The 25099-nt window shown below is 39.6% G+C and overlaps 1 protein-coding gene across 1 annotated transcript in view; it reads right to left on the bottom strand.

Annotated features, from left to right (window-relative positions):
* Nucleotides 1–239: 239 nt before the first annotated feature.
* Nucleotides 240–25099, bottom strand: part of LOC311089688 (neprilysin-like) — a 226044-nt gene continuing 201184 nt past the window's right edge. The window contains exons 18-23 of the mRNA XM_084124586.1: nucleotides 24930–25049; nucleotides 24708–24841; nucleotides 24159–24224; nucleotides 23545–23640; nucleotides 3979–4055; nucleotides 240–3863 (exon numbers count right to left, since the gene is read on the bottom strand). Coding sequence (XP_083980712.1) covers nucleotides 3764–3863; nucleotides 3979–4055; nucleotides 23545–23640; nucleotides 24159–24224; nucleotides 24708–24841; nucleotides 24930–25049 — 593 coding nt within the window. The 3' untranslated portion in view covers nucleotides 240–3763. The remainder of the gene's footprint in view (nucleotides 3864–3978; nucleotides 4056–23544; nucleotides 23641–24158; nucleotides 24225–24707; nucleotides 24842–24929; nucleotides 25050–25099) is intronic.

Below are 25099 nucleotides of genomic sequence, written 5' to 3'. Positions count from 1 at the left end.
AAGGCATTACATGGGGAAAAATAACAGTGTTTCTTTTCACTGGGCCGCTAATATTATGCATTACAGTCTCCCAGGGCTTGTTTGCCTGCCAAAGAAAATGTCAGAGAGGTTGTCTGTTTTTGAGGCCTGTTTTTGTTCCCCATTCAATGCTTTCATCAAAGAAACAGAGACCCTGAGAGAACAAAATACACAACAAATTTTTTTTTACATTAATTTATTAATAAAACATTTCTCTTGTGTAGATGCTTATTAAAAAGTATCTGAATACAGGCATCTGAGGTATATTTGTCTGTGGAGTGGTTTAGATGGATTTTGGTCATCAGTTTTTTTTTTTTTTATCAGAAAGGGGGGAGCAGTGTGCAGATTTAGAATGTCAAACAATACTTAGAGGAAAGACCATCTGGGAACAAATGGACAGAAAATAACCAAAATGTAAAGAATAAAAAACATTAGCATATTTTGTGTTTACACAGCACAGAGGAACTTTCGGACAAAATTCCACCTCTGAGCTTCTTGTTTTTAAACCTTCAGTATCCCAGTGGCCACAAAAAAATGAATTTATCTTGTACAGCTGATGTAAAATACAGTTACTATATCTGATCATTAACAATATTACACATATAATCTTCTACATTTCAAAAAATCTGAAAGAAAAAACTATTTAGCAGTTTGTGTCATTTCTTATGAGGATGTAATGGATATGTTGGGAACAACATTTCAGAAGCAATTATATTAGATATATTGAATATTTTTAGATTAAAAATCAAAGGCTCGGAGTAAGGGTGTGTGTAAAAAATCTTTGGCATAAATGTACTGTGTGCATGGATTGGTCTCAGTATGACTCATTTAGCTTTCTACATCATATGAAAATATTGATGGATGGTGAAAACAATAGAATTAAACACATTTTAAGGCATGGGTCACCAAACTAAGGCCCGCGGGCCGACTCAGGCCTGCCACCCCCTTTTGACTGGCCCTCCAGCCCCTCTGCCCCCCACTATTTGAACCGGCCCTATGAGGCAATCCCCAAAAGTCGTCATGGCCTATTATATAAATATAAATAAAACTCGCGTGCAAATTAATTAATGCAATGCGGAACTACTGTTAGATACGCGGGTTCTTTAGGGACACCTAATCTGTAGCTCCGCTTTAGCTCTGAAGCAGGCTGCGTTGTAAAGATTGCAATGCTGGAATATGTTGAGAGAGAGGTGTGGGCGTGATCAAAGTCGCAAAGTGTTTACATATATATTTGTGTGTGTGAGTGAGTGAGTGAGTGAGTGAGTGAGGCGCGGGCGCGATCGAATAGTGGAAACATAAAAACATACTCTGTCATTTAGTTTATACAGGACATCATTCAAACTGCAAAGTGTTTAAGTTACTGTTAATTAAAATTTGAAGGAAAACAAATATATTAATCTGAAATGTAGCAAATTAATTTTCAATTCATTCAGGTACTATTACCAAACATATCTCAAGGTCTTTTTGTCTTTTTATTAATTTAATTAATAAACTAATTATATAAAACTTATGTCAGTGCACTACAAATAAACTGGTTCTATTTATTAATAAAACTTATTTAAAAAAATACAAGGCTTAAGTAATTTATTTTCCTTTGGTGGGACAGCCTGAGACATGCACAAGCCTTCTGCATTTCTGTTTTGCTTTTCCCTCCATTGTACCGAACTCGTACCGAACGGTGATGTATGAACCGAGGTATGAACCGAACCGTGACTTCTGTGTACCGTTCCACCCCTAATAGAGAGTGCAGAGTTTTCAAAGAACAGTGGACCAACGATTATTTTTAAAGTGAAGAATAACTTTAATTAAAACAAAAGTGTGAAGACTCGATTACTTCTTTTGCAAACCACTAGTAAAGATAAACAAATATGTGCCAGGAATCAAGTGTTGATATAGTAGTGGGGATATAGTAGTGGGGATGGCTGTGCCAGGCTAGTAATATCTACTACACAATGAGGCCTGCTGGTGGTCATTTTGGTCTGGGTCATACAATTCTGTGTTATATAGCTGACCCGACCCCCCATCACAGTCAGGAACGATAATGTGGCCCCCAGAGAAAAAAGTTTGGTGACCCCTGTTTTAAGGCTTTAATTCAATGACGCTTGACAGACTAGATATTATTTGCCACATGCACACCCATTCATACAAACAAATGTCAAGGTCAGAAGAAAAACAACACAAACACACACCAATCACATTCAAACAATGTAAGCAGACACCTTTGCATTGTAATGTTTCTATCTGTCTTGTCATGTTTCAGATTTTCAGATCAAACATTCAGTGTCTGATTTACTGTAAATTTATTTCTATGGAAAATGTATTCATTGACACAAATTACAATTTAATCTACATATTTTAATTTACAATGTGCTGTATACTAATTAGATAATTTGCTATTCAAATAAAGGAATACAGAGTTTAACAATATTCTAATTCTCTGAAATATCTAATAAATCTCATTGGACTATACATAATATTCTTGGTATAACTGGGTAGTTTTATAGTTTAACTTACTGAATTTACTCAGATTGACTAGTGGCAGTATAAGCAGTGGATGTGTACTAGTATTGCTACAAATATGTATATACATCATGCTACTGTTATCTCCAATTCACAGTTTTACTTGATATTAAAGGCACACTATGTAATTTTTCGCCACTAGGTCGTTTATTCAAAACAAAGGCATAGCTTGAATCATGGGAGTTGTTGTCTTCACCTCTACAGCTGGTGGAGAATACGACAGGACTCGGGCAGAAATCATATTCATGGATGACCGGTAATGTATTAAAGATTTATTAACGTTACAAAAGCTGTTGGAGCAGAACAAGGCCGCTGGAGCGATTGCTAATGAGAGACAAGCACAACACACAGCTTGAGAGCAGTGGAACTTTTATTATGCTGCAGACGCCGGTTCCGCTTCTTCTGGTCATGCGTATATGGGGTAATGAAGCGCTGTTTTATCATATTAGATACATTTGAGAGTGTTGAAAGTTGTTATAATGCTACTCTGTGCGTTCGCTCTGTGGCTACTATATGAGACACTTGTTGCACTCGCGGTAAATCATGAAAACGAGATTTAAACAAAAAGACTAACTGTGTTGAGGTATAACAATGATTAGTTTCTGTTGATTTAATGTATCCAAACAGTTGCTCACCGGTCTAATAAAACAGCGTCTTTGGTGTTTCCATGGTTTCTACAAAATAAAACCGGAAATCGAGGGTAATGCGGGTATGATGTCATTGATAAGCGACGCACGAACACAGTCCGTGTCTTGGTTAAAGCTGCTTATTTCTCTGGATTTAAACATTCTTAGAAATATTTGGGATAATGCAAGTACACAAATCAACTAAATATATAACATTGTTCTAGTGGTTATTGGATATTTTGATCCAAAAATCTTACATAGTATGCCCTTAACAATGTGATACTTTTTTACAGTATTTATTTATAATCTTCGCTTTAGATTTGACATAGTATATAAAACAGTATGATCCATGGATTGAGTAATGATCTCACAAACTGTAATAAAATATTGGCTGTTGCTTGTAGGAGTGTACTGAGACAGCTCCCTCTCTCCATATAAAGCTAAAGTACACTGGTGGAGTTGAGCGTAGTGGCCATAGCTTACAGAATTGGGAACATTTCTCAGCATCTGCCATAGTGGTCTAAGAGTCAGCAGAGAGGTGAGAGGGTCTACGGACCACAGGCCCTCAATATAACCCTCATCTTCTGTTCCTCGGGTAATCACCACACACGGCAAATCTTCTCAGGCACCATGTAGTCATTTTTCTGGCACTGGAAGGCTTTGGCAAACTCTGGGAAGTTCTGTAATGACCCAAGAACTCTGCACAAAAATAAATGACAAAGTAGAGATTACCAGCACAATCTAACATGGCTGTAACAGTCTGAATGTATAAAGGCAGAAATGCATCACTGACAGTGAAAGAAAGTTAATGTACCTAAACTTCCCTGGACTGTGGACATCAGTTTTGATGGAGTTGACAGCATGCTCGGGTCTATGTGTTCCACACCAAACCTTGAATGAAAATACAAATGTTCAAGAAGCTTCATTGAGGCATTCATCTGTCCTATGCAGAAGTTCAATACATTCAATATTGGCATAATGCAATTTTAAACAAAAAGAAACATGTACATTAAAAGCAGATATGTGACCCTGGATCACAAAACCAGTCATAAATCGCACAAGTATATTTGTGGCAATAGCCAACAATACATTGTATGGGTCAAAATTATAGATTTTTCTTGTATGCCAAAAATCATTACGATATTAAGTAAATATCAAGTTCCATGAAGATATTTTGTACATTTCCTACCGTAAATATATAAAACATTTATTTTTGTGAGTGAATGCAGCACAATCGCAAACACAAATGGACAACTTTAAAGGCGATTTTCTCAATGTTTCGATTTTTTTGCATCTTCTGATTCCAGATTTTCAAATAGTTGTATATCGAGCAAATACTGTCATATCCTTACAAACCATACATAAATGAAAAGCTTATTTATTCAGCTTTCAGATTATGTATAAATCTCAATAAATAAAAAAACCCCTGTGGTCCAGGGTCACATATGTAAAGATAAAATTTTTAGAATTCTACTGCTAAAACGGTTATGTATTTGAGATGTCATTTAATTTTTATTTGGCATTATATGTTGTCATGGCAATGCAGTTGTAAAATTTTATTACACTTTGTACAAAAATTACTTGCTATTAAAAATTACTAATCATTTCTGTGTAGTCACACATTTTGTTCACATCTTTGTGGTTAACAGAGAAATTTAACGTTTATGAACTAGCCCCATTAACTTGTAAGTCCCTCACTGTTTACATGCACAACTTTTGTTTCAATTGGACTGAAATCATTCCATTTGATGAATCTGAATGTAGTGTTTATATGAATGCTAAACAAGTGATCGGGTTGATGTGCACGTTTATATGTCACACAAGCTTCAAATCGGAGTAGATTTTTTTGACATGCGCACACTGCACAAATATACAGTTCCCTATCAGTCGCTCATGTTCGACATTACGTTAACGTGACGACGTAATTGGGATCACTTCAGGGAGCACTATAATCTTCGAGTATCTACAGAACGAGCCAATGAACGTTGGCGTGCGTGAATCGCGTCGAGCCCCGCCCCACTCTTTGTCTTTCACTTCGGAGCTGAGTTTCCTGTTGGTCTTCTGAAATACAGACTCCAATTGCGTTGAAGAATCCCTCTTCTCCTTCTTCTGTTCCATGATGTCATTCCGCTTGTACGTTTCTAATTGCGGTTGTTCCTCGGCGCCAGCAGACGGCCACAATAGCTGCCTCTATGTTTGGGACAGCGGACATTCAGCACGCTGAGGCAGCTTTTCTGAATAGCTCATGTTCCCATTGCGGGAATATGACTATGGCAGCATTGAGATCGACACTCGCATACCTCAAGGGAGGTGCCTATGCCCCGATCTAGTGCCTATTCTGGACCTAAGAATAGGCCTACTTTGGTGCTTAGTCAGGGTGAGGATTGGAGGACAGGAGACTGAGGATTACCGTGAGGGCTTCGGAAGTGCATGAGGAGCTCACTAGGACGTGGACGGCGCCGTATAATGCCAGAAGCCGTCCTAGTGGCTCTTCCCTCCTCACCACCCTCGATGGCGGAGCAGCTAAGGGGTATGTGGATGTCCCGCCAGTGGAGCGTGCTGTTGCGAAGCAGCTGTGTCCAGCATCCGCTTCCTCTTGGCGGGGTAACCCACGCCTCCCGTCCAAGGCATGTAAGTTTTCATCCGGTCTTACTGCGAAGGCTTACAGAGCCTGTGGACAGGCTGCTTCCACCCTCCATGCCATGGCGCTTCTGGACATGCACGAGGGTGGTTCTGACCCAGAGCTCCTCTGGGAGCTCCGTGCGGCAACTGACCTCGCCATCCGGGCGACAAAAGAAACTGCATGTTCCGTCGGTCAGGCGATGTCCACCTTGGTGGTCCAGGAGCACCATCTTTGGCTCAACCTGGCAGATATGAGGGACACAGATAAATATCGGTTCCTGGATGCCCCTCTTTCCCAGGTTGGGTTATTCGGCGATGCGGTCGAGAGCTTTGCCCAGCAGTTCTCGGCCACCCAGAAGCAGACGGAGGCCATCCGGCACATCCTGCCCCGGCGGACTGCTGCTGCTCCCACCTCCTGTGGCGTCCTCCGCTCCCGCCAAGCCACCACAACAGCCATCACCAAGGCCTCAGTATGGAGCAAGCCGCAGGAAGTTGGCCCCACCTGTCCAGGCCGCTGCCAAACCAGGAGGCAAGTGGGGGTGCAAACTTCACAAAATTGCGTCATCGTCCACCTTAAGTAAGGCAGATCAATAATATTGTTGAATATTAAATGTCCCCAACTAAGCAAGCCAAAAGCCAAGGCAACAGTGGCAAGGAACCAAAACTCCATCAAGTGACAGAATGGAGAAAAAAAACCTTGGGAGAACCCAGGCTCAGTCGGGGGCCAGACCTCCTCTGGCCAACGAACGAACAGTGTATGATTATGATTTAGGCAGCATTACAGGTCAGAAATCAGATTGGATTGGAACAATCAGAATATTATCCATTTTCATCTGGTTGGAAGTCGGAGTCATCACGCCGGTATGGAGACGAGTTTGTTGAGGATCAGTGCTGATGGCTGTCGTGTCGATGAGGCCTTCACAGGGCTGATGAGGCTGGCACTTCAGGGGTGCGTCATGGATGGGGTCCAGGTGCAGGTCCACCATCTGATCTGGATACGGCCGGGATCCGGCTGACTTATGATGTAATGAGTACATCAGGTGTTATAGGAAGTGTCCCCGGTTCCGGCTGACCTAATCTATGCAGCCTAATAATCATTTAACTGATTTGAATAATAGAAATGTGAATGTCAGGTAAAATAGATGTGTTTTTAGTCTAGATTTAAACTGACAGAGTGTGTGTGCTTCCCGGACAATGTTAGGAAGACTGATCCAAAATTTAGATGCTAAATAGGAGAAAATCGACCAGCAGTCGATTTTGATATTCTAGGTATTATCAACTAGCCAAAATTTTGAGATCGCAGTAGACATGGAGGACTATAATGCGTTAAGAGCTCGCTCAAGTACTGGGGAGCTAAACCATTTAGTGCTTTGTAAGTAGTCAGCAATATTTTAAAATGTATACGATGTTTAATAGGGAGCCAATGCAGTGTTGACAGAACGGGGCTAATATGGTCATACTTCCTGGTTCTAGTAAGAAATCTAGCTGCTGCGTTTTGGACCAACTGAACTTTGTTTTTTTTAATGCGTGCAGGGCAACCACCCAGTAGAACATTACAATAATCTTGAAAGCTTGGTATCAAAGAGCACACCCAGGTTCATCCAGGGCAGCCATCAATTGTTAGACAGTATTCTATAGTATTAGACAGGTTAATACGTGCAGAGGTTTTTTGCCCAATAATTAGAAACTGTTTTTTCAGAATTAAGTAGTAGGAAATGACTAGTCATTCAAATTTTTATATCAGCTATGCATTCCGTTAATTTTGTGAATTGGTGCGTTTCATCTGGGCGCGAAGAAATATAGAGCTGAGTATCATCAGCATAACAGTGAAAACTAATTTGATATCTCCCAAGGGTAGCAGAGTGAACAGCAACGGTCCTAGCACTGAGCCTTGTGGTACTCCATATTGAACTTTTGATTGATATGACATCTCTTCATTTACTGCTACAAACTGATAACGGTCAGATAAGTATGATTTAAACCATGCTAGTGCAATTCCACTAATGCCAACATAATTTTCGAGTCTATTCAAAAGAATGTTGTGGTAGATGGTATCAAATGCAGCACTAAGATCCAGTAACACTAATAGAGAGATACATCCACGGTCGGATGATAAGAGCAAATCATTTGTTACTCTAATGAGAGCAGTCTCAGAACTATGATATGGTCTAAATCCTGACTGGAAATTCTCACAGATACCATTTCTTTCTAAAAAGGAACATAGCTGTGAGGATACTGCCTTTTCTATTTATTTTGACAGAAAAGGTAAATTCGAGATCAGCCTGTAATTGACTAATTCTGTAGTTTCTGACTAGTTTCTGTAGTCTTTTTTTTTTAACAAGTGGTTTAATCATAGCCAGCTTAAAAGTTTTTGGTACATATCCTAGTGACAAAGATGAATTAATGATATTAAGATGAGGATCTATGACCTCTGGAAGCATCTCTTTCAATAGCTTAGTCGGTATAGGGTCTAACATACATGTTGTCGATTCAGGTGATTTAACGAGTTTAGACAATTCTTCCTCTCCTATAGCAATGAATGAATGAATTTTTTCCTCAGGGAGACTACAATGCACTGTCTGATGCGATACTGTAGTAGACGGTTACATAGTTATAATTTTCTCTCTAATATTATAAATCTTGTAAGTAAAGAAGTTCATAAAGTCTTTACTGCTGTGCTGTTTGGGAACGTCCTGTGTTCTGCCTCAACCATATAGGGAGCATGTTTTGAAAATTGCTCATGAGCTTGTGCTCTCGGGCCATTTGGGTGTCACAAAGACTTTGACATGTGTCTCGCAACTTTTACTTTACTTTTACTGGCCTGGGTTAAAATCCGCCGTGTCTAACTTCTGCCGCTCGTGCGCTGCTTGCCAGTTAGCTGGTAAGCCGAACCAGAAGCTTCCCATTGCTCCTTTACACCCCATATCAGAACCATTTGAACGCTTGTTGATCGACTGTGTAGGTCCGCTACCAAAGTCAAAATCGGGACACAAGTACATCCTAACCATTATGTGTACAGCGACACGCTTTCCCAATGCAATCCCCCTGCGCTCTATCAAGGCTCCTGTAATTATCCGAGAACTGATCAAGTTCTGTACCACCTTTGGTTTACCTAGAGTCTTGCAAACTGATCAGGGCACAAATTTTACATCCAGACTGTTCACTCAGACATTAACTCAGCTTGGGATTAAGCATGTACTCTCAAGTGCATATCACCCACAATTACAAGGTGCTGTGGCGAGATTTCATCAGACACTCAAAACAATGTTGCGTACCTACTGTCTCTCTAGTGGGAAAGACTGGGCTGAAGCTTTGCCATTTTTATTGTTCGCCATAAGAGAAGCGGAGCAGGAGTCACTTGGTTTTAGTCCAGCAGATCTTGTATTCAGACACTCGGTGCGTGGACCTCTCAAAGTGCTATGTGAACAAATACTAGCAAAGGATGCTGTGCCAGTAACAATCCTAGAGTATGTTAATTCATTTCAGGAGCGGCTGCACCAAGCACTCAATCTTGCTCTGGAACATTTGATGGTAACTCAGTCAAAGATGAAGACACCTTTATGATAAGAGAAGTGTCTCTCGTAGTTTCCAGCCAAATGATGAAGTTCTTGTACTTCTGCCTGAACCTGGTTCAGCTTTACAAGCTAAATTTGTAGGCCCATATCGGGTGAAAGAGAAACTCAGCGATACAGACTATATGATCAGTACTCCTGACAGGAGACGGAAGACTAGAGTATGTCACATTAATATGTTGAAGAGATTTGTGTGTAACTCAAAGCCTGTCTCTCCACCTAACCCTAGGACTGCTCTACCTGTGACAATGGCAGTTGATATGTCAGATGTAGAAGAGACCATGCAAGCTAGTGTGCAAACTGGTGGAAGGTTGCAAAACTTTGCTGTGCTGGAAGATTTGTCTTCTTTTCTTGCCCATTTAAAACCCGAGCAGAGCAAGCAAGTTAAGTTGATGCATCATTACCCATCCTTGTTCTATGATGTCCCAGGCAGAACTTCAGTTCTAGAACATGACATCGATGTTAGGCTAGCTAAACTCATTAAACGGCATCCTTACCGGGTTAATCCAACCAAGCGTAACTTAATGAAAACTGAAGTTGAATATATGCTACAGCATGGCCTGGCCCAACATAGTCAAAGTTGGAGTTCTCCCTGTTTGTTGGTCCCAAAGGCAGATGGCACTTTTCGTTTCTGCACAGATTTCCGCAAAGTCAACGCGGTAACGAAACCGGACTCCTTTCCACTCCCCCGTATGGAGGATTTTGTGGATAGAGTGGGGTCAGCTACATTTGTTACAAAGCTGGACCTGCTGAAAGGCTACTGGCAAGTGCCCCTGACCACCCGTGCCTCAGAAATATCTGCTTTTGCCACAACAGACTTCTTCCTATACAGTATTCCGTCCTCGCCTTTGGGATGCGAAATGCCCCAGCCACATTTCAGAGGCTAATGCAAATTGTGCTTAGAGATGTTCCTAACTGTGATACGTATCTTGATGACATCGTGGTCTATAACAAGACATGGGAAGACCACATTAAAACATTGGAGATGGTCTTTGACAGACTAGCACATGCTTCACTAACCTTGAACCTTGCAAAGTGTGAAGCAGGAAAAGCCACAGTGACCTACCTGGGGAAAAGGGTGGGCCATGGTTTTGTAAAATCAGTTGTAGCTAAGGTAGAAGCCATTCTAAACTTTCCTAAACCCTGTAACAAACGTGAACTTCGACGATTCTTGGGGATGTCAGGATACTACCGAGGCTTCTGCAAGAACTTTTCATCTGTAGTTGCTCCCCTCACAGACTTGCTAAGTACAACAAGAGTTTTTGTTTTTTTTGTTTTTTGTGATTATGATTTTTTATTTTCAATCAATAAACAACACATATCATACAGAAAGAGCATTCGGATGAGAATAGAAATAAAATTAAAATAAAGTAAAAAAAAAAAAAAAAAAAACATACGCACAGAACACAACACACTTAAACACTGGCAGCAAACTCCTATTGACTGTAGAATATTCAAAGAAGCTCTTTAAGCGCAGAGGCTATATTCATCCAGGTGTTTACAGTGGTTGTCTTTGCCTTATTGATCTTTGCAGTTGTACACTCAAGGCAAACTATGTAATGAAACGAGACTATCCAAAATTGCTTCAAGTTTGTATCTGAGGTTATCCACTGCTGTAAAATAGCGTTTTTTGCAGCTGTGAACCCTGCCATCAACACTTTTTTGTCACGTAAAGAAAATTGGTACTTTGAATCATCATTCAATAATAGTAAACAGGGGTCCAAATCCAAATGTAGACCTGTAAGATCATGTAACATAATCACATACTTCCAGAATAGTTGAATCATTGGACAGTCCCAAAACATATGTAGAAATGTACCAGTGGCGTCAGCATTACAGAAACTGCACTATGGATTGGGTATAAGTTTCATACGGTATCGCTTGTAAGGTGTGTAGTAAAAACAATGGATAGTCTTAAAATTAATAAGTACATGACTAAGGTTTTTAGAAGTAAGGCCAAGGTTTGACCACACTGTTTCCCAGTCTGGTTGGAATCCTAACCAAGAAAGTTCCAAATCCCACGTTGATAGTATCTTTAAAGGCTTATGAACACTACTGAGTAAAGAATTATAGATTACTGTGACCGCCCCTCTAGGATCTTTGACAGGATCAATCCAGCTAAACATTGGGTGGTCAGTCAAAACAGAATTCCATGGCACGTCATAAGCTTTCATAGCAGATCGCAACCTCAAGTACAAGAAAAAAGAAAAGCCAGGTAGACTGTATTCTGCTTGGATATCCTGGAATGTGCGCAAACCAGTTAAGTACAACAAGAGTTTTTAAATGGAGTTGTGAATGTGATAGAGCTTTTGAAGCAGCAAAAGATCTCCTATGTAATGCTCCTGTGCTGGCTGCACCTAACTTTGAACTACCTTTTAAATTGCAAGTGGATGCCAGCGCTTCTGGTGCTGGCGCTGTGCTGATCCAGGACGATGCTCACTGGGTTGAACACCCTGTATCCTACTTCTCCAGAAAGTTCTTGAAACATCAGAAATCATATAGCACCACTGAAAAGGAAGCCAACATCAAGGGCACTGATAACATCGTGGCTGATGCCCTTTCCAGAACTGGGGAGATGGAGTTTTAGGGGGTGTGTAGACACATAGGTCTAAAACTTTGAAAGCATATGTAAGTACATACTACTTTGGTTCCTGGTCTATATTCTTAATGGTGGGGGTTACGTCCAAGGACGTATTCATTATGATTTTCTCCTGAACTCATTTGATCTTTTTTATTTTTGAAAGTGTGGGCGTGTCTGTCTGTCTGTCTGTCTGAAAGTGTGGGCGTGTCTGTCTGTCTGTCTGTCTGTCTGTCTGTCTGAAAGTGTGGGCATGTCTGTCTGTCTGTCTGAAAGTGTGGGCGTGTCTGTCTGTCTGTCTGTCTGAAAGTGTGGGCGTGTCTGTCTGTCTGTCTGTCTGTCTGTCTGTCTGAAAGTGTGGGCGTGTCTGTCTGTCTGTCTGTCTGAAAGTGTGGGCGTGTCTGTCTGTCTGTCTGTCTGTCTGTCTGAAAGTGTGGGCGTGTCTGTCTGTCTGTCTGTCTGAAAGTGTGGGCGTGTCTGTCTGTCTGTCTGTCTGTCTGTCTGAAAGTGTGGGCGTGTCTGTCTGTCTGTCTGAAAGTGTGGGCCTGTCTGTCTGTCTGTCTGTCTGTCTGAAAGTGTGGGCCTGTCTGTCTGTCTGTCTGTCTGAAAGTGTGGGCGTGTCTGTCTGTCTGTCTGTCTGAAAGTGTGGGCGTGTCTGTCTGTCTGTCTGTCTGAAAGTGTGGGCGTGTCTGTCTGTCTGTCTGTCTGTCTGTCTGTCTGAAAGTGTGGGCGTGTCTGTCTGTCTGTCTGAAAGTGTGGGCGTGTCTGTCTGTCTGTCTGTCTGTCTGTCTGTCTGTCTGAAAGTGTGGGCCTGTCTGTCTGTCTGTCTGTCTGAAAGTGTGGGCGTGTCTGTCTGTCTGTCTGTCTGTCTGAAAGTGTGGGCGTGTCTGTCTGTCTGTCTGTCTGAAAGTGTGGGCGTGTCTGTCTGTCTGTCTGTCTGTCTGTCTGAAAGTGTGGGCCTGTCTGTCTGTCTGTCTGAAAGTGTGGGCCTGTCTGTCTGTCTGTCTGAAAGTGTGGGCCTGTCTGTCTGTCTGTCTGAAAGTGTGGCCCTGTCTGTCTGTCTGTCTGAAAGTGTGGCCCTGTCTGTCTGTCTGTCTGAAAGTGTGGGCCTGTCTGTCTGTCTGTCTGAAAGTGTGGGCCTGTCTGTCTGTCTGTCTGTCTGAAAGTGTGGGTCTCTCTCTCTCTCTCTCTCTCTCTCTCTCTCTCTCTGAAAGTGTGGGTCTCTCTCTCTCTCTCTCTCTCTCTCTCTCTCTCTCTACCTCTACCTCTACCTCTACCTCTCTACCTCTCTACCTCTCTCTACAACTAAAAAAAATAAGCAGAAGGTATTGTGTCTTTGTTAAACTGTTTAGTTACTATCATTGTGAGGGAAGCTGTAGGGGGTGAGTGCCTTTTTCTTTTAAATACTGTTTTTGTCCCTATTTTTGGTATAGCAAGGGAGTTGAGGGAAGTTTATGATGTTTATTTCTTATTGTTTAATTTTTCTTAGGTTAGTTAGGACTCCTCCCAAATTTAGGTAGTGGGCTGTTTTGTTTGTTATTTTAGGCCTTGCTCTCCCCTGAGCCATTGCTCCCTTGTTACCCTTGTTCTGTATTTTCTTTTGGTATCTTTTTTGGTAAGAAGAGGATCTATGACCTCTGGAAGCATCTCTTTCAGTAGCTTAGTCGGTACAGGGTCTAACATACATGTTGTCGATTTAGATGATTTAATGAGATTAGCGAATTCTTCCTCTTCTATAGCAATGAATGAATCAAATTTTTCCTTAGGGAGACTACAATGCACTGCCTGATGCGATACTGTAGTAGAGAGTTGCATGGTTATAATTTTCTCCCTGATATTATCAATCTTATAAGTGAAGAAGTTCATAAATTCATTACTGCTGTGCTGCTTGGAAACTTCTGGGCTTGAAGCTTTATTTTTCGTTAGTTTAGCCACTGTTTCAAATAAATACCAAGGGTTTTGTTTATTTTCTTCTAATAGGGTTGAAAAATAAGCAGATCTAGACGTTTTTAAGGCCTCACTGTATGCAATCGAGCTCTTTTTCCATGAAATGCGAAATACCTCTAGTTTTGATTTCTTCTAGTTGCGCTCCATTTTTCTGGCTGCTCTCTTAAGGGCCCGGGTGTGCTCGTTGTACCACAGCATTGGACTATTTTCTTTAATCTTCTTTAAGTGCAACAGAGCAACTGTGTCTAAAGTGCTGGAAAAGAGAGAGTTATTGCAAAGTTTGTCGCAATATCGAGTTCTTCTAAGCTATCTGGGATGCTGAAGATGATGAAACTGATCAGGAAGATTATTAGTAAAGCAATCTTTAGTGGCAGAAGTGATAGGTCTAACATATTTGTAACACGGAGTTGGCTTTGCAGCCTTGGCTAAATTAAGTTTACACGAGACTAGATAATGATCTGAGATGTCTTCACTCTGCTGCAGAATTTCAACAGCATCAACACTGATTCCGTGTGATAATATTAGATCTAGAGTATGATTACGACAATGAGTAGGTCCTGACATGTGTTGTCTAACTCCAATAGAGTTAAGAAAATCAGCAAATTCTTTGATAAAATCTGCATGGTGCCCTGGTGGTCTGTATACAGTAGCCAGCACAAATGTCAAACGGGATTTATCACTTATGCAAGATAACGTTACAGTAAGCAGTATCACTTCAAAAGAATTATATTTGAAACTAGACTGAGTAATACTGAAGATATTACTATAAATTACTGCAATACCGCCCCTTTTTCCTTTCAAATGAGCCTCATGTTTATAGCAGTAATCTTGCGGCCAAGTTGCGGGGTGGACTCATTTAAAGTAATGTAATTGTCTGGTTTTACCCAAGTTTCTGTCAAACACAGCACATCTAGGTTATGGTCTGTAATCATATCATTAATAAGTGCTTTTGAAGAAAGGGATTGAATATTCAGCAACCCAAGCTTTATGATTTGTTCATCTGCATTATGTTCTTTTTTTTATTTGTTGAAAATCAAATCAAATGTTTACCCTTAAATGGGTTTGGGAGGTTTTTGTATTTCCTAGTTCGGGAAACAGACACAGTCTCTATGTGATGATATCTAGGTGAAAGAGTCTCTATGTGATGGGATTTATCTGACCTCAGTGACGTGAGACAACTAGCAGACGGTCGGTTTAGCCAGTCTGTCTGCATCCTGACCTGAGCCCCAGATTGTCATGTTTGAGCTCTAAGACTATGTGCCATATTACTAGAGAGAAGAGCAGCACCATCCCAGAAGGGATGAATACCATCTCTTTTCAACAGGTCAGGTCTGCCCCAAAAACTATTCCAATTGTCTATGAACCCTATATTATTTTGCGGACACCACTTAGACAGCCAGCCATTGAGTGAGCACAGTCCACTAACTATCTCATCACTCCGGTGAACAGGAAGGGGACCAGAGCAAATTACAGTGCCTGACATCGTACTTGTGAGTTCACACACCTCTTAAACGTTAATTTTAGTGATCTCCGACTGGCGGAGTCGAACATCATTTGTGCCGACGTGAATAATAATCTTAGAAAACTTACGATTAGCATTAGCCAGCACTTTTAAATTTGCTTTGATGTCAGGTGCTCTGGCTCCCGGCAAACATGTGACTATGGTGGCTGGTGTCTCTATTTTCACGTTCCGTGTAATAGAATCGCCAATAACTAGGGCACATTCAACAGGATTCTCAGTGGGTGTTTCACTGAGTGGGGAGAACCTGTTTAATGTTGTCATTTTTAAAAGTGCTATATAAATGAAGGTTATCGGAACGGAAGAGCAGTGTTTTGTCCTGTAACTACAGCATCTCACGGTCACCCAGTTGCCCTGCTGCACGGGCTCTACAGCCAGAACCGAACAATGTACAGAGTTCACTAATTACCAGTACCAGCTCAACTCGACTTGACTCGACTTGACTCGACTCGGCTCGGCTCGGCTCGCTTTTCGCTCCGTTTTCCATTGCAGATAAGTACCTCCACAATAGTACCTGGTCGTCATAGCGACGCGCAGGAAACTGCCGTGACTTAATCTTCTACGCGAGACGCGTGAGACACACCCGCTACCCACACACACAGGACAATGGAGGAAATCGAGTGTATGCTGTTTTTGGATGTTTTTGTTTTTGTTTTTGCTGTTTTTTATTCAGGATACTCCGTCTGGCACATTTTAGTATCGCCTCAGCTCGCTTAGAACCTCGCCGGAGGTGGTACGAAAAAAAGTACCTGGAAGCAGGTGCAGGTACAACTTTTACACAGTGGAAAACCAAACAGAGCCGAGTCGAGTCGAGCCGAGCCGAGCTGAGCCGAGGCGAGCTGGTACTGTGTAGTGGAAAAGCGCCATAAGCTAGTCGCATCCAAAGTAGTATCTAAAGCCCTTGCATTCTTACTATCATCGCTTAAAGTTTGGATGCGTGTCTCTAGTTCTGAAATCTTCTCCGTCAGCCTGAATATCTCCCTGCATTTATCACGTTAAGTCCTCACCACTGACAGAGAAGGCTATACTATACATGTGACATGACATGCAAGTGACAATAATAGAAGACATGACTCACCCTGTTTGTTGACTGATCCTACTCACCATAGTTGTTTGATGGACTCCAAGAGGCGCGAGAGAAAAAAAGACAGCAAACACGGATGGCAGATTAACAGGCCAGCGGAAGCCTAGCGCATTTTGCGAGCGATAGTGATTTAGATTAAATCTAGCAAAGTCAGATCAATGTGACAGACAAAATTAGATAATATCAGATATCTGGTTGATGAGTACGATATTTTTATCAATATAAACAACAAGGAATGATAGTAAATAGAGATTCAAAACAAAAAACTATATGGAGCTTACAGACGCAAACCACATGACAGCAAGACAGCGAGGCGAATCCGTGTATCATTCGTTCAGTCGTTTTTTGATTTAATATTGAAAGTAGAAAAATGAGAAAACAGTTCCTTTTTTGTTTTTTCAAAAAAATGAAAAACAAGAATTCAGCTTGATTTTTCGTTTTTCGTTCTGAGGTAGAAAAATGAATAAACAGCTTGAATATTAAATTTATACACGTGGGCGGGAATGAAACGCCCCTTTCCTCTGATTTGTCAGCCGAAAATCAAACTATTCCGTCATCAGTTCTTCCTCAGTTCCGCACAGCAGAATAAAAGTCCTCCGCTGCTGCTGCTGCAGTTGTTCGGATTCTTAACTTGTTTATTGCAACTACATTTCATATTTTTCTCATCAAACAACCAGACTAACGAATGGCTCGACACAACCCGTACAGAGGAAGAGCCAAGACAGGGCTTTCTTCTGGGTAGATCAGCAGTTCTCAAGTGCCAGGGGGTCCGTGAAATAATTTGCTATTTTCTGGACAGTAAAGTCACGTTTTTTATCATGAAGCATGCTGTGATTTATTCCTAAGTGACTTAGGCCTATATAATGCATTTTACTTCAAATAATCTAAATGTTGACTTTCAAAAGTAGGCGCGCCAAGAAGGCTATTCGCTATATTTTGGTTCATTTTTGGTGTGCACCTGAGACGCGCTAAAGAGACTGAGACGCGCTAAAGCAGCGCATCATGTTGTTTTCTTTATTTTTCGAAGACATGACATTTTGTAGTAATTTTGAATGTACACAAATAAAAATATAGGCTACATTTTACTGTTTCGAATGACAGAGTATTAAACGACAGAGTATTACGTTATTTCTCCAGCTAAGGAACAAATCCAAGTGATGGCGCTGGCGCATCGCGCTTACACATATTATCAGTTCACTTCTGGCATTGCTAACTTGACATCGCAGCCTGTTCATTATTAAAATAAAACAGTCAACCAAACATATAAAAAGTTATTCTGCTTAATTTAATTCACCTTTTGTACAATATAAAGGCTGTGCCGGTCAGTAAACTTGATGATATTCCAAACTCATTTCCCTTGAAGATGTTGATTTAGCCTTCGTGTAGCCTATATTAGGACTCAACTAAAGTACGAAGCCTTCTTTACATTAATAGTTAGCATCCAAATGTTACATTGCAAATACGGAAACTTTGGACTGAATGAGAGATGTGTACAATGTCTGTACAGTTTCAGTTTCGATTCAAATAAATTTGTTTAGGCTTGGCGTTTAAAATAGGCTAAATGTTGTTTGTAATAAAGGGCACAATAGGCTATTTTTATAGGTTACTATGTATATTTTTATTATACGTGGTTACTTATTTTTCATTCTTGTTTTCTGAATACCAATCATTTAAGGATTTGACATAGGCTACAGTAAGGGGAAGTAAAATACGCATAGCCTATATATTATTAATATAATGTTCATTTTGTATTTTATTTACCGGTCTTTTACACTATTTCTGAATAGGCCAATAATAAAATGCGTTTTTTACAACGATGTGACGTGCACATGTTTTACTCTCAACATGACCTGGTGCACCGCAAACAAGCGCGCATCCTTTAGATATAAATTATAGGCTAATAAATTTTAATAAAACACAAGGCCTAGGCCTACATCATAAAAATCAGAAGAGTATGTATTTTAATATCTCTGTTGTTCTCTGTTCTCCAGTTGTTAGATAGTCAGTCTGAATGACAGTTCATGCCTGAACTTTAGGCCAATTACATAGGCTAGTTAATGCATTATTCTTTCCTTTTTGTGTTAGTGTTTAAAATATTTAATTTACAATTAATTATATAATTTTTTTTAAACTTATTTATTTTATTTAAAGTTTATTTAACAGGGACCATACAAGCAAACATAGTTACAATACAAAGCCTGTAACTGATGCGCAGCATATAGAGTTTATAGCTAGTGCTAATTTTCAACTCCTGTCCCTGGTTGGGCATTTCTAAGAACATTATAAAACAGATACATACATAAAAAACAAGAAATAATACAAAACTATACATGTATATATATATAAAAACATATACACATACACACATATACATACATACATACATAATCATACACAATTATAACAACAATTAAAAATGTATACAGTTTTAGTTTGTCTTTAGCCACAGCTTAATCCTGGAAGTGAACTTTTTGAAGTCAGATATGGCCTTAATATCAGATGGTAATGCATTCCATAGCCTACAGCTCTTAACAGAAAAGGCAGTCTGTGCAAAGCTTGTCCTACAGTATGGTATTGTACAGTTATGATTTGTACTACTTCTAGTAACTCTTTGGCTGTTCTGTATTTCAATAAATTTACTAAGAGGCTCAGGTGCTAAATTATTAATACACTTGAAGATTAATTTAAGGAAACATAAATTATTAAAGCTTTCAAAGCTTAATATTTTATATTTCTCCAGTATGTAACAGTGATGATAGCGGATTGGCTTTTTATCCATAATTTTTATTGCTCGATTGTAAAGTGAACCAATGTGTTTTGTTGCAGACGGAGCTGCTTGCCCCCAAACTGTCATGCAGTATGAAATATGTGAAAACACCATAGCATGCATGTACAGTAGGGCTGCCTGGTTTGGTATATAGTGTCTGATTAATTTAAAACAGTTAAGATTTCTTTGTATTGTTTTAGAGATTTTCTTGATATGTTTAGTAAAATTAAGTTGAGGATCTATAACCAATCCAAGGTATGTGAATTCTGTTACAGATTGAATTTTTTCATTTTGCAAGTTAATTTTAAATCTTTTATTTAGATCAAGTTTCTTAAAGGAAAAACACATGGAGACTGTCTTTGTAAAATTTAGCACCAACTGATTTTGATTGAGCCACTGTCCGACATCAGCCATACATGCAGAGAGAACATCAGCAGCCAACTCTGGTGACTTAGCAGGTGCATAAAGAACTGCATCATCTGCATAGAGCTGGAAGCTGGCACCTGAACAGTTTAATGGTAGGTCATTAATAAAAAGACTGAACAGCAAAGGACCAAGTACGGAGCCCTGTGGTATGCCCATTTTGATGTTCAAGAGTGAGGATTTTTCCTGGTTAACTTTAACACACTGAACTCTAGCCTGAAGATAAGACGCAAACCACTGTACTGCCTTAGTAGAAAAATTAAAAGATGACATTTTAGTTAAAAGTAAACTATGGTTGATTGTATCAAATGCCTTTTTAAGGTCAAGGAAAACAGCTCCCACCACATCACCCCTATCCAGTGATTTCTTCACATTTTCAATAAAACAGCAGTTTGCAATTTCAGTGGAATAACCTGATCTAAAACCAAACTGCTGTGGGTGGAGGAACTGATTGGCTTCTAAGTGATCAACCATTTGTGCTGCTACAACTTTCTCAATAACTTTAGATAAAATAGGTAAAATAGATATGGGACGATAGTTACACATAGAGTCCTGACTTCCTGATTTAAATACTGGCACAATTACTGCTTTTTTCCATCCTAAAGGAAATGTACAGGTTCTTATAGAAAGATTGACAAGATGTGTAAGAGGTTTAACTAACACTGTTACATATTTTTTTAAAAACCAACTATTCATCATATATAAATCATTTGTTTTGGAATTAGACAATTTATTAATAATTTCTAAGATGTTTGTCTCCGGAACCTCTGTAATATGAAACGAATCTGCAGAAGTCACTCTAGTTGTATAATTGAAGTCTTTAGACTCAAAATCTTTTATTAGTTCTTCTACTGATTGCACAAAATATGAATTTAATTCATTAGCCATAATGGCATTATTATTTATGTTCTTTCCATTTATGTTAAGTTCCTTGATCCCCTGTTTATTTGGTTTATTAGTCAGATTGTTTAAGTGTCTCCAAATGGAATTATTATTGCCTTTAGCATTACCTATAAGTTGAGTATAATATGAAACTTTTGCTTTACGTAGTTCTAACACCACTTTATTTCTTAGACTTTTGTAGGTTAACAAATCAGTATTCATTTTTGAGCATAATGATTTTTTCAGAGCCAAATCTCTCTTCTTCATAAGCTTTCTGATTTCATTACTTATCCATGGTACAGTGTCTTTCTTACTACATCTTTTTTTTATTAGAAATTTGTCTATTAATCCTGAAATAGCTGTAGTCATAGAATTACAGCACTCGTCTACATCATCCACAGCCATGATCTGCTCCCAATTTAAGTTATTAAGTTCTCTTTCGAACTGCACAGTTTTAGCTTCAGGAATGATAAATGATAATTTATCACAACCAGATTTGCCAAAATACTGTAGCCGCTTTCTGGTCAGTTTTCTAACTGTCAGAATCATGTTGTGGTCTGAGAGACCTGTTATCAGATTGTACGTCCTTGTTATACGTTCTGGTTTATTGGTAAACGCCATATCAATCAGGGTCTTGGTCTGCCTTGTTATCCTAGTGGGCCCTTTAATCATTTGTAGATAATTAAATTTTGTCATAATTGTTTTTAATTTTTGTTTACCACTTTTTTCCGACCAATTAATGTTAAAATCACCATACCATACAGTTTCTTTATAAGAATCAAGTTGTTTAGCTACAAGACTTAATTCATCATAAAAAGCAGTGTTATGTGAAGGTGGGTTATAAATAACAACAATATTAAAATTCATTGTAGGTGATAAAATAACATTCAAAGCTAGACATTCCAGAGGGGTTTTCAATTCAACTGTGTGACATTTAAATTTATCTTTTATGTATATCAAAACTCCTCCCCCCTTGCCTGTATTTCTGTCCTTTCTGAAACATTGATATCCAGCAATGTCTATCATATTATTTGGTATATTACTGTGAAGCCAGGATTCTGTTAAACAAAGATAATCCAAATTTGAGTCCAAGAGGAGTACAGAGATCTGATCCCTTTTGGAAATTAGGCTGCAAATGTTTAAGTGTGCACCTAATATTCCTTTCGGTTTACACTTAACGTCCCAGAGTACTCTAGCGTGATTCACAGTTTGGAAAAATAGATATTGCTTTTGTTTTTGTACAGCACTACAGCCAGAGCCATTCAAGTGCATTAATGGCATCTCATCTGGACCTCCACATGAAGTAGCGCGACTCACATTAGCCATAGCTCTGTCTCCCAACCGAAAGTAAAAGTCCACGCTATTATTCCACGCCACCACAGCCTCGCGATTAGCAGCAATTCCCGGTTCAATCCCCGAATGTGGATCTATCAGACGGGGTGACTCACCGGACTTGTTGCGGTCGGTTGTACACAGGCAGCTAAGACTAGGTGAACTCCATTTTTCGGCTTGCCGCTGATCCAGTGGTTCCTGGCTCTGAGCCAACAGCTCCCGCAGCTCTGCTCCATGGGATTCTGGTGTAGTCGATGTCACCCCTGTACTGAGCCCAACCTCCAGCTCAGTACTAGCCATTTGCTCAAACGTAGTCGGACCAGGATTAAGGTGTATATCCCCAGCCAAAAGAATGAGCACCAGTATAACTTTAGACGCATACAATCTGCGCTGCCGTGAAGTTAATCTGCTGGTATTATTTCTGTCGCTCAGGCCTCTTGATGTCCAGATAAAATACAGTGTGCAATGTCCGTGTCCAAACATATGCAACTTGGTTTGTTCACAACTGGTTAAGTTGGCCACATTACCCTTAAAATTGGAAGTCCAAGCACACAATAACAACAAGAAAAGTTGTAAAATACAGAGGGTATGTGTGGGCTACTTTCAATATTTCAATATCTTTACTGGGAGAGGGAGACCATGCTAACAGCCATCATTTACACCTGCCATACCAAAGCGTAGGTGAATTTGTATCTACACAGAAGACAGCCCTGTCTAGGCTCTTCCCTGGTACAGGTTGTGTCGAGCCATTCGTTAGTCTGGTTGTTTGATGAAAAAAATATGAAATGTAGTTGCAATAAATGAGATAAGAATCAGCACATCAGCTGCAGCAGCGGAGGACTTTTATTCTGCTGTGCGGAACTAAGGAAGAACTGATGACGGAACAGTTTGATCTTTTGCTGACAAATCAGATGAAATTTGATTTCCTGCCCACATGTAGAAATCAAATATTCAAGCTGTTTATTAATTTTTCTACCTCAGAATGAAAAACGAAAAATAAAGCTGAAATCTTGTTTTTCGTTTTTTAGGAAAAAAATGAAAAATCGAAAAAGGAACTGTTTTCTCATTTTTCTACTTTCAATATTAAATCAAAAAACGACTGAACGAATGATACACGGATTGAGGCAGACCAGAGCAATCGATCCCGATCGATTTACAAAATTCACAGATGCTGAGGATCTAAAGGAGAATTTTAGAATGACGGGATACTCATTTATGTGACACTTTATTCAACAGGATGAACAGCTCATTCTGCGCATCATACATCATTACGCTATTTCTACGTCATTACACATGCACAGTCCTTTCAGTTTCGGTTTTCAATCCGATCAAGTGTTTAGATGTTCTCTCGATCAGATTAGAAGAGAAATAAACCACCCTTCAATCGGATCGAAATTTCATTCGGATCGAGCTCAATCGGATCGATGAAGGTGTTTACATTACAGTCCGATTGAGCCGTCAATCCGATTACTAATGGATTATTTGGTTGCATGTAAACGTAGCCACTGTAAGCCAAATTTTTGTAAGGAGGGAAAAGTAGGGATAAATGTGGTCATCAAAACAATGTCACAAAGTGGTGTCAACTGATCTTAACTTGTGCTGAACATGTAACATTCCTTTATGTTCTTAGTTATAAGAACATAAAGAGTTTCACCTGTGCAAAGTTAAGGAAAAAGAGTTGCTCATGATTGAGATCAATTCCAGGCAGAGGAGCTTCTTTTCCATGTTTTTTCACATAGTTCTGGTAAGCCTGAAAAAGTGATAACACAGTGATACTGATGAAAGTTACTGGAAACATACTCGTTTCTCTCTCATATTTCTAAATAATAATTAACATCAGACATGAAGTTTCATCTCACAGCCAAATGCTTTCTGAAGATAATGTGAATCACATGTGACCTGTGAATCAGTGACAGATTTGTGATTGTATCTTACATACTGTAGACCATATTTGATGGTTCAGTAAGACCTAGTATTAAATACACTGAACTGTAGTCCATGAGCCATTTTCTCCCCCTTCAGCTTCTCTAAGAGTCTAAACCATTAAGCCGATTCCCTCTGTCATCACAGTCTGATTGAAATCCATCCACAGCGGAACAAACTGAGAATCTATCATCATGCATATGAGAATCTATCATCATGTTTTTATTAACCTTTTTAACCTTGAATTTTGCAAGTGAGAAAGTGTATTAAACTAAATCTATTCTTCTGGAAGTAAAAAGGGATGTCAAAAGAGCTGCAGTAAAGGCCAAGATGCCCTGTCCTTACTTGATAAGACTGGCGAATGCCCCCGTTGTCAGCAATGTTCTCCCCAAGGGTATTATTCCCATTTAGCTGTTCACACAAAGGATAGAAGAGAAAGAAAAGAAGAAAGGGGATGGAAAATCAAACTGTAATTTAGATGTCCTTCTACATCTCTAGAAAATTGCAGCTTATTCTAGTTCCAGGAAAACTATTTGTGTACAATAAGGTCCATATTGCTGTTGTCAGAAATTCACAGACAGCTATGAATAACCCATGATAGAGGCTTTAAAGTCTTATTTGCCACATATGGTAAACAGCTTAGCACAGTAGGGTAGATAGAACTGTAGTATTTTGGTAATATTTGGTAAGCTTTGTTGGACTGGACATTACATTATTTGTCATGTCAGCTTGAATAATTTCCCCTCATCTTGCTATACAACCTCAAATTTATATGTATATAAAAAATAAAGACATTGTAAAAGAAATGGAATTTAAACATGATGATGGTCTGATTAGACAGTTATTGACTATGTGAATTGGTGTGAATCAGTCTGAAGACATTTGATGGAATACATTTTGTCCGTTCGCCAAATCCCAAGAGTAGCTTCCATACTGGTCAACAATGCATTTGGAAAGCTCATGGAATTTCTGAGTCGAAGATGGAGTCCACCAGTCTTTGAGGTCACCATCTTTATCAAAATTACGCCCTGAACAAGAAAGGAAATGCATGGAGATTAAACTTACAACAGCGTTAAATGAAGAATCATTAACGGAGATCTGTTTCTAGTCTGATACCATTGTCATCAAAGCCATGAGTAACCTCATGTCCAATGACCATCCCGATGCCTCCATAGTTCAGAGACCAGGGCTGACCTTTACCAAAGAATGGTGGCTGAAGAATACCTGCAGGAAATACTGAGAGAAAGCAGATAATTCCAATGTATTAATAATTAATTAATTGATCA

The sequence above is a fragment of the Abramis brama genome, assembly GCF_963993115.1.
Source record: "Abramis brama genome assembly, chromosome: 9".
Classification (NCBI taxonomy): Eukaryota; Metazoa; Chordata; class Actinopteri; order Cypriniformes; family Leuciscidae; genus Abramis; species Abramis brama.
The sequence above is the reverse complement of the archived record's forward strand: the minus strand, read 5'-3'. Positions and strand labels throughout refer to the sequence as shown.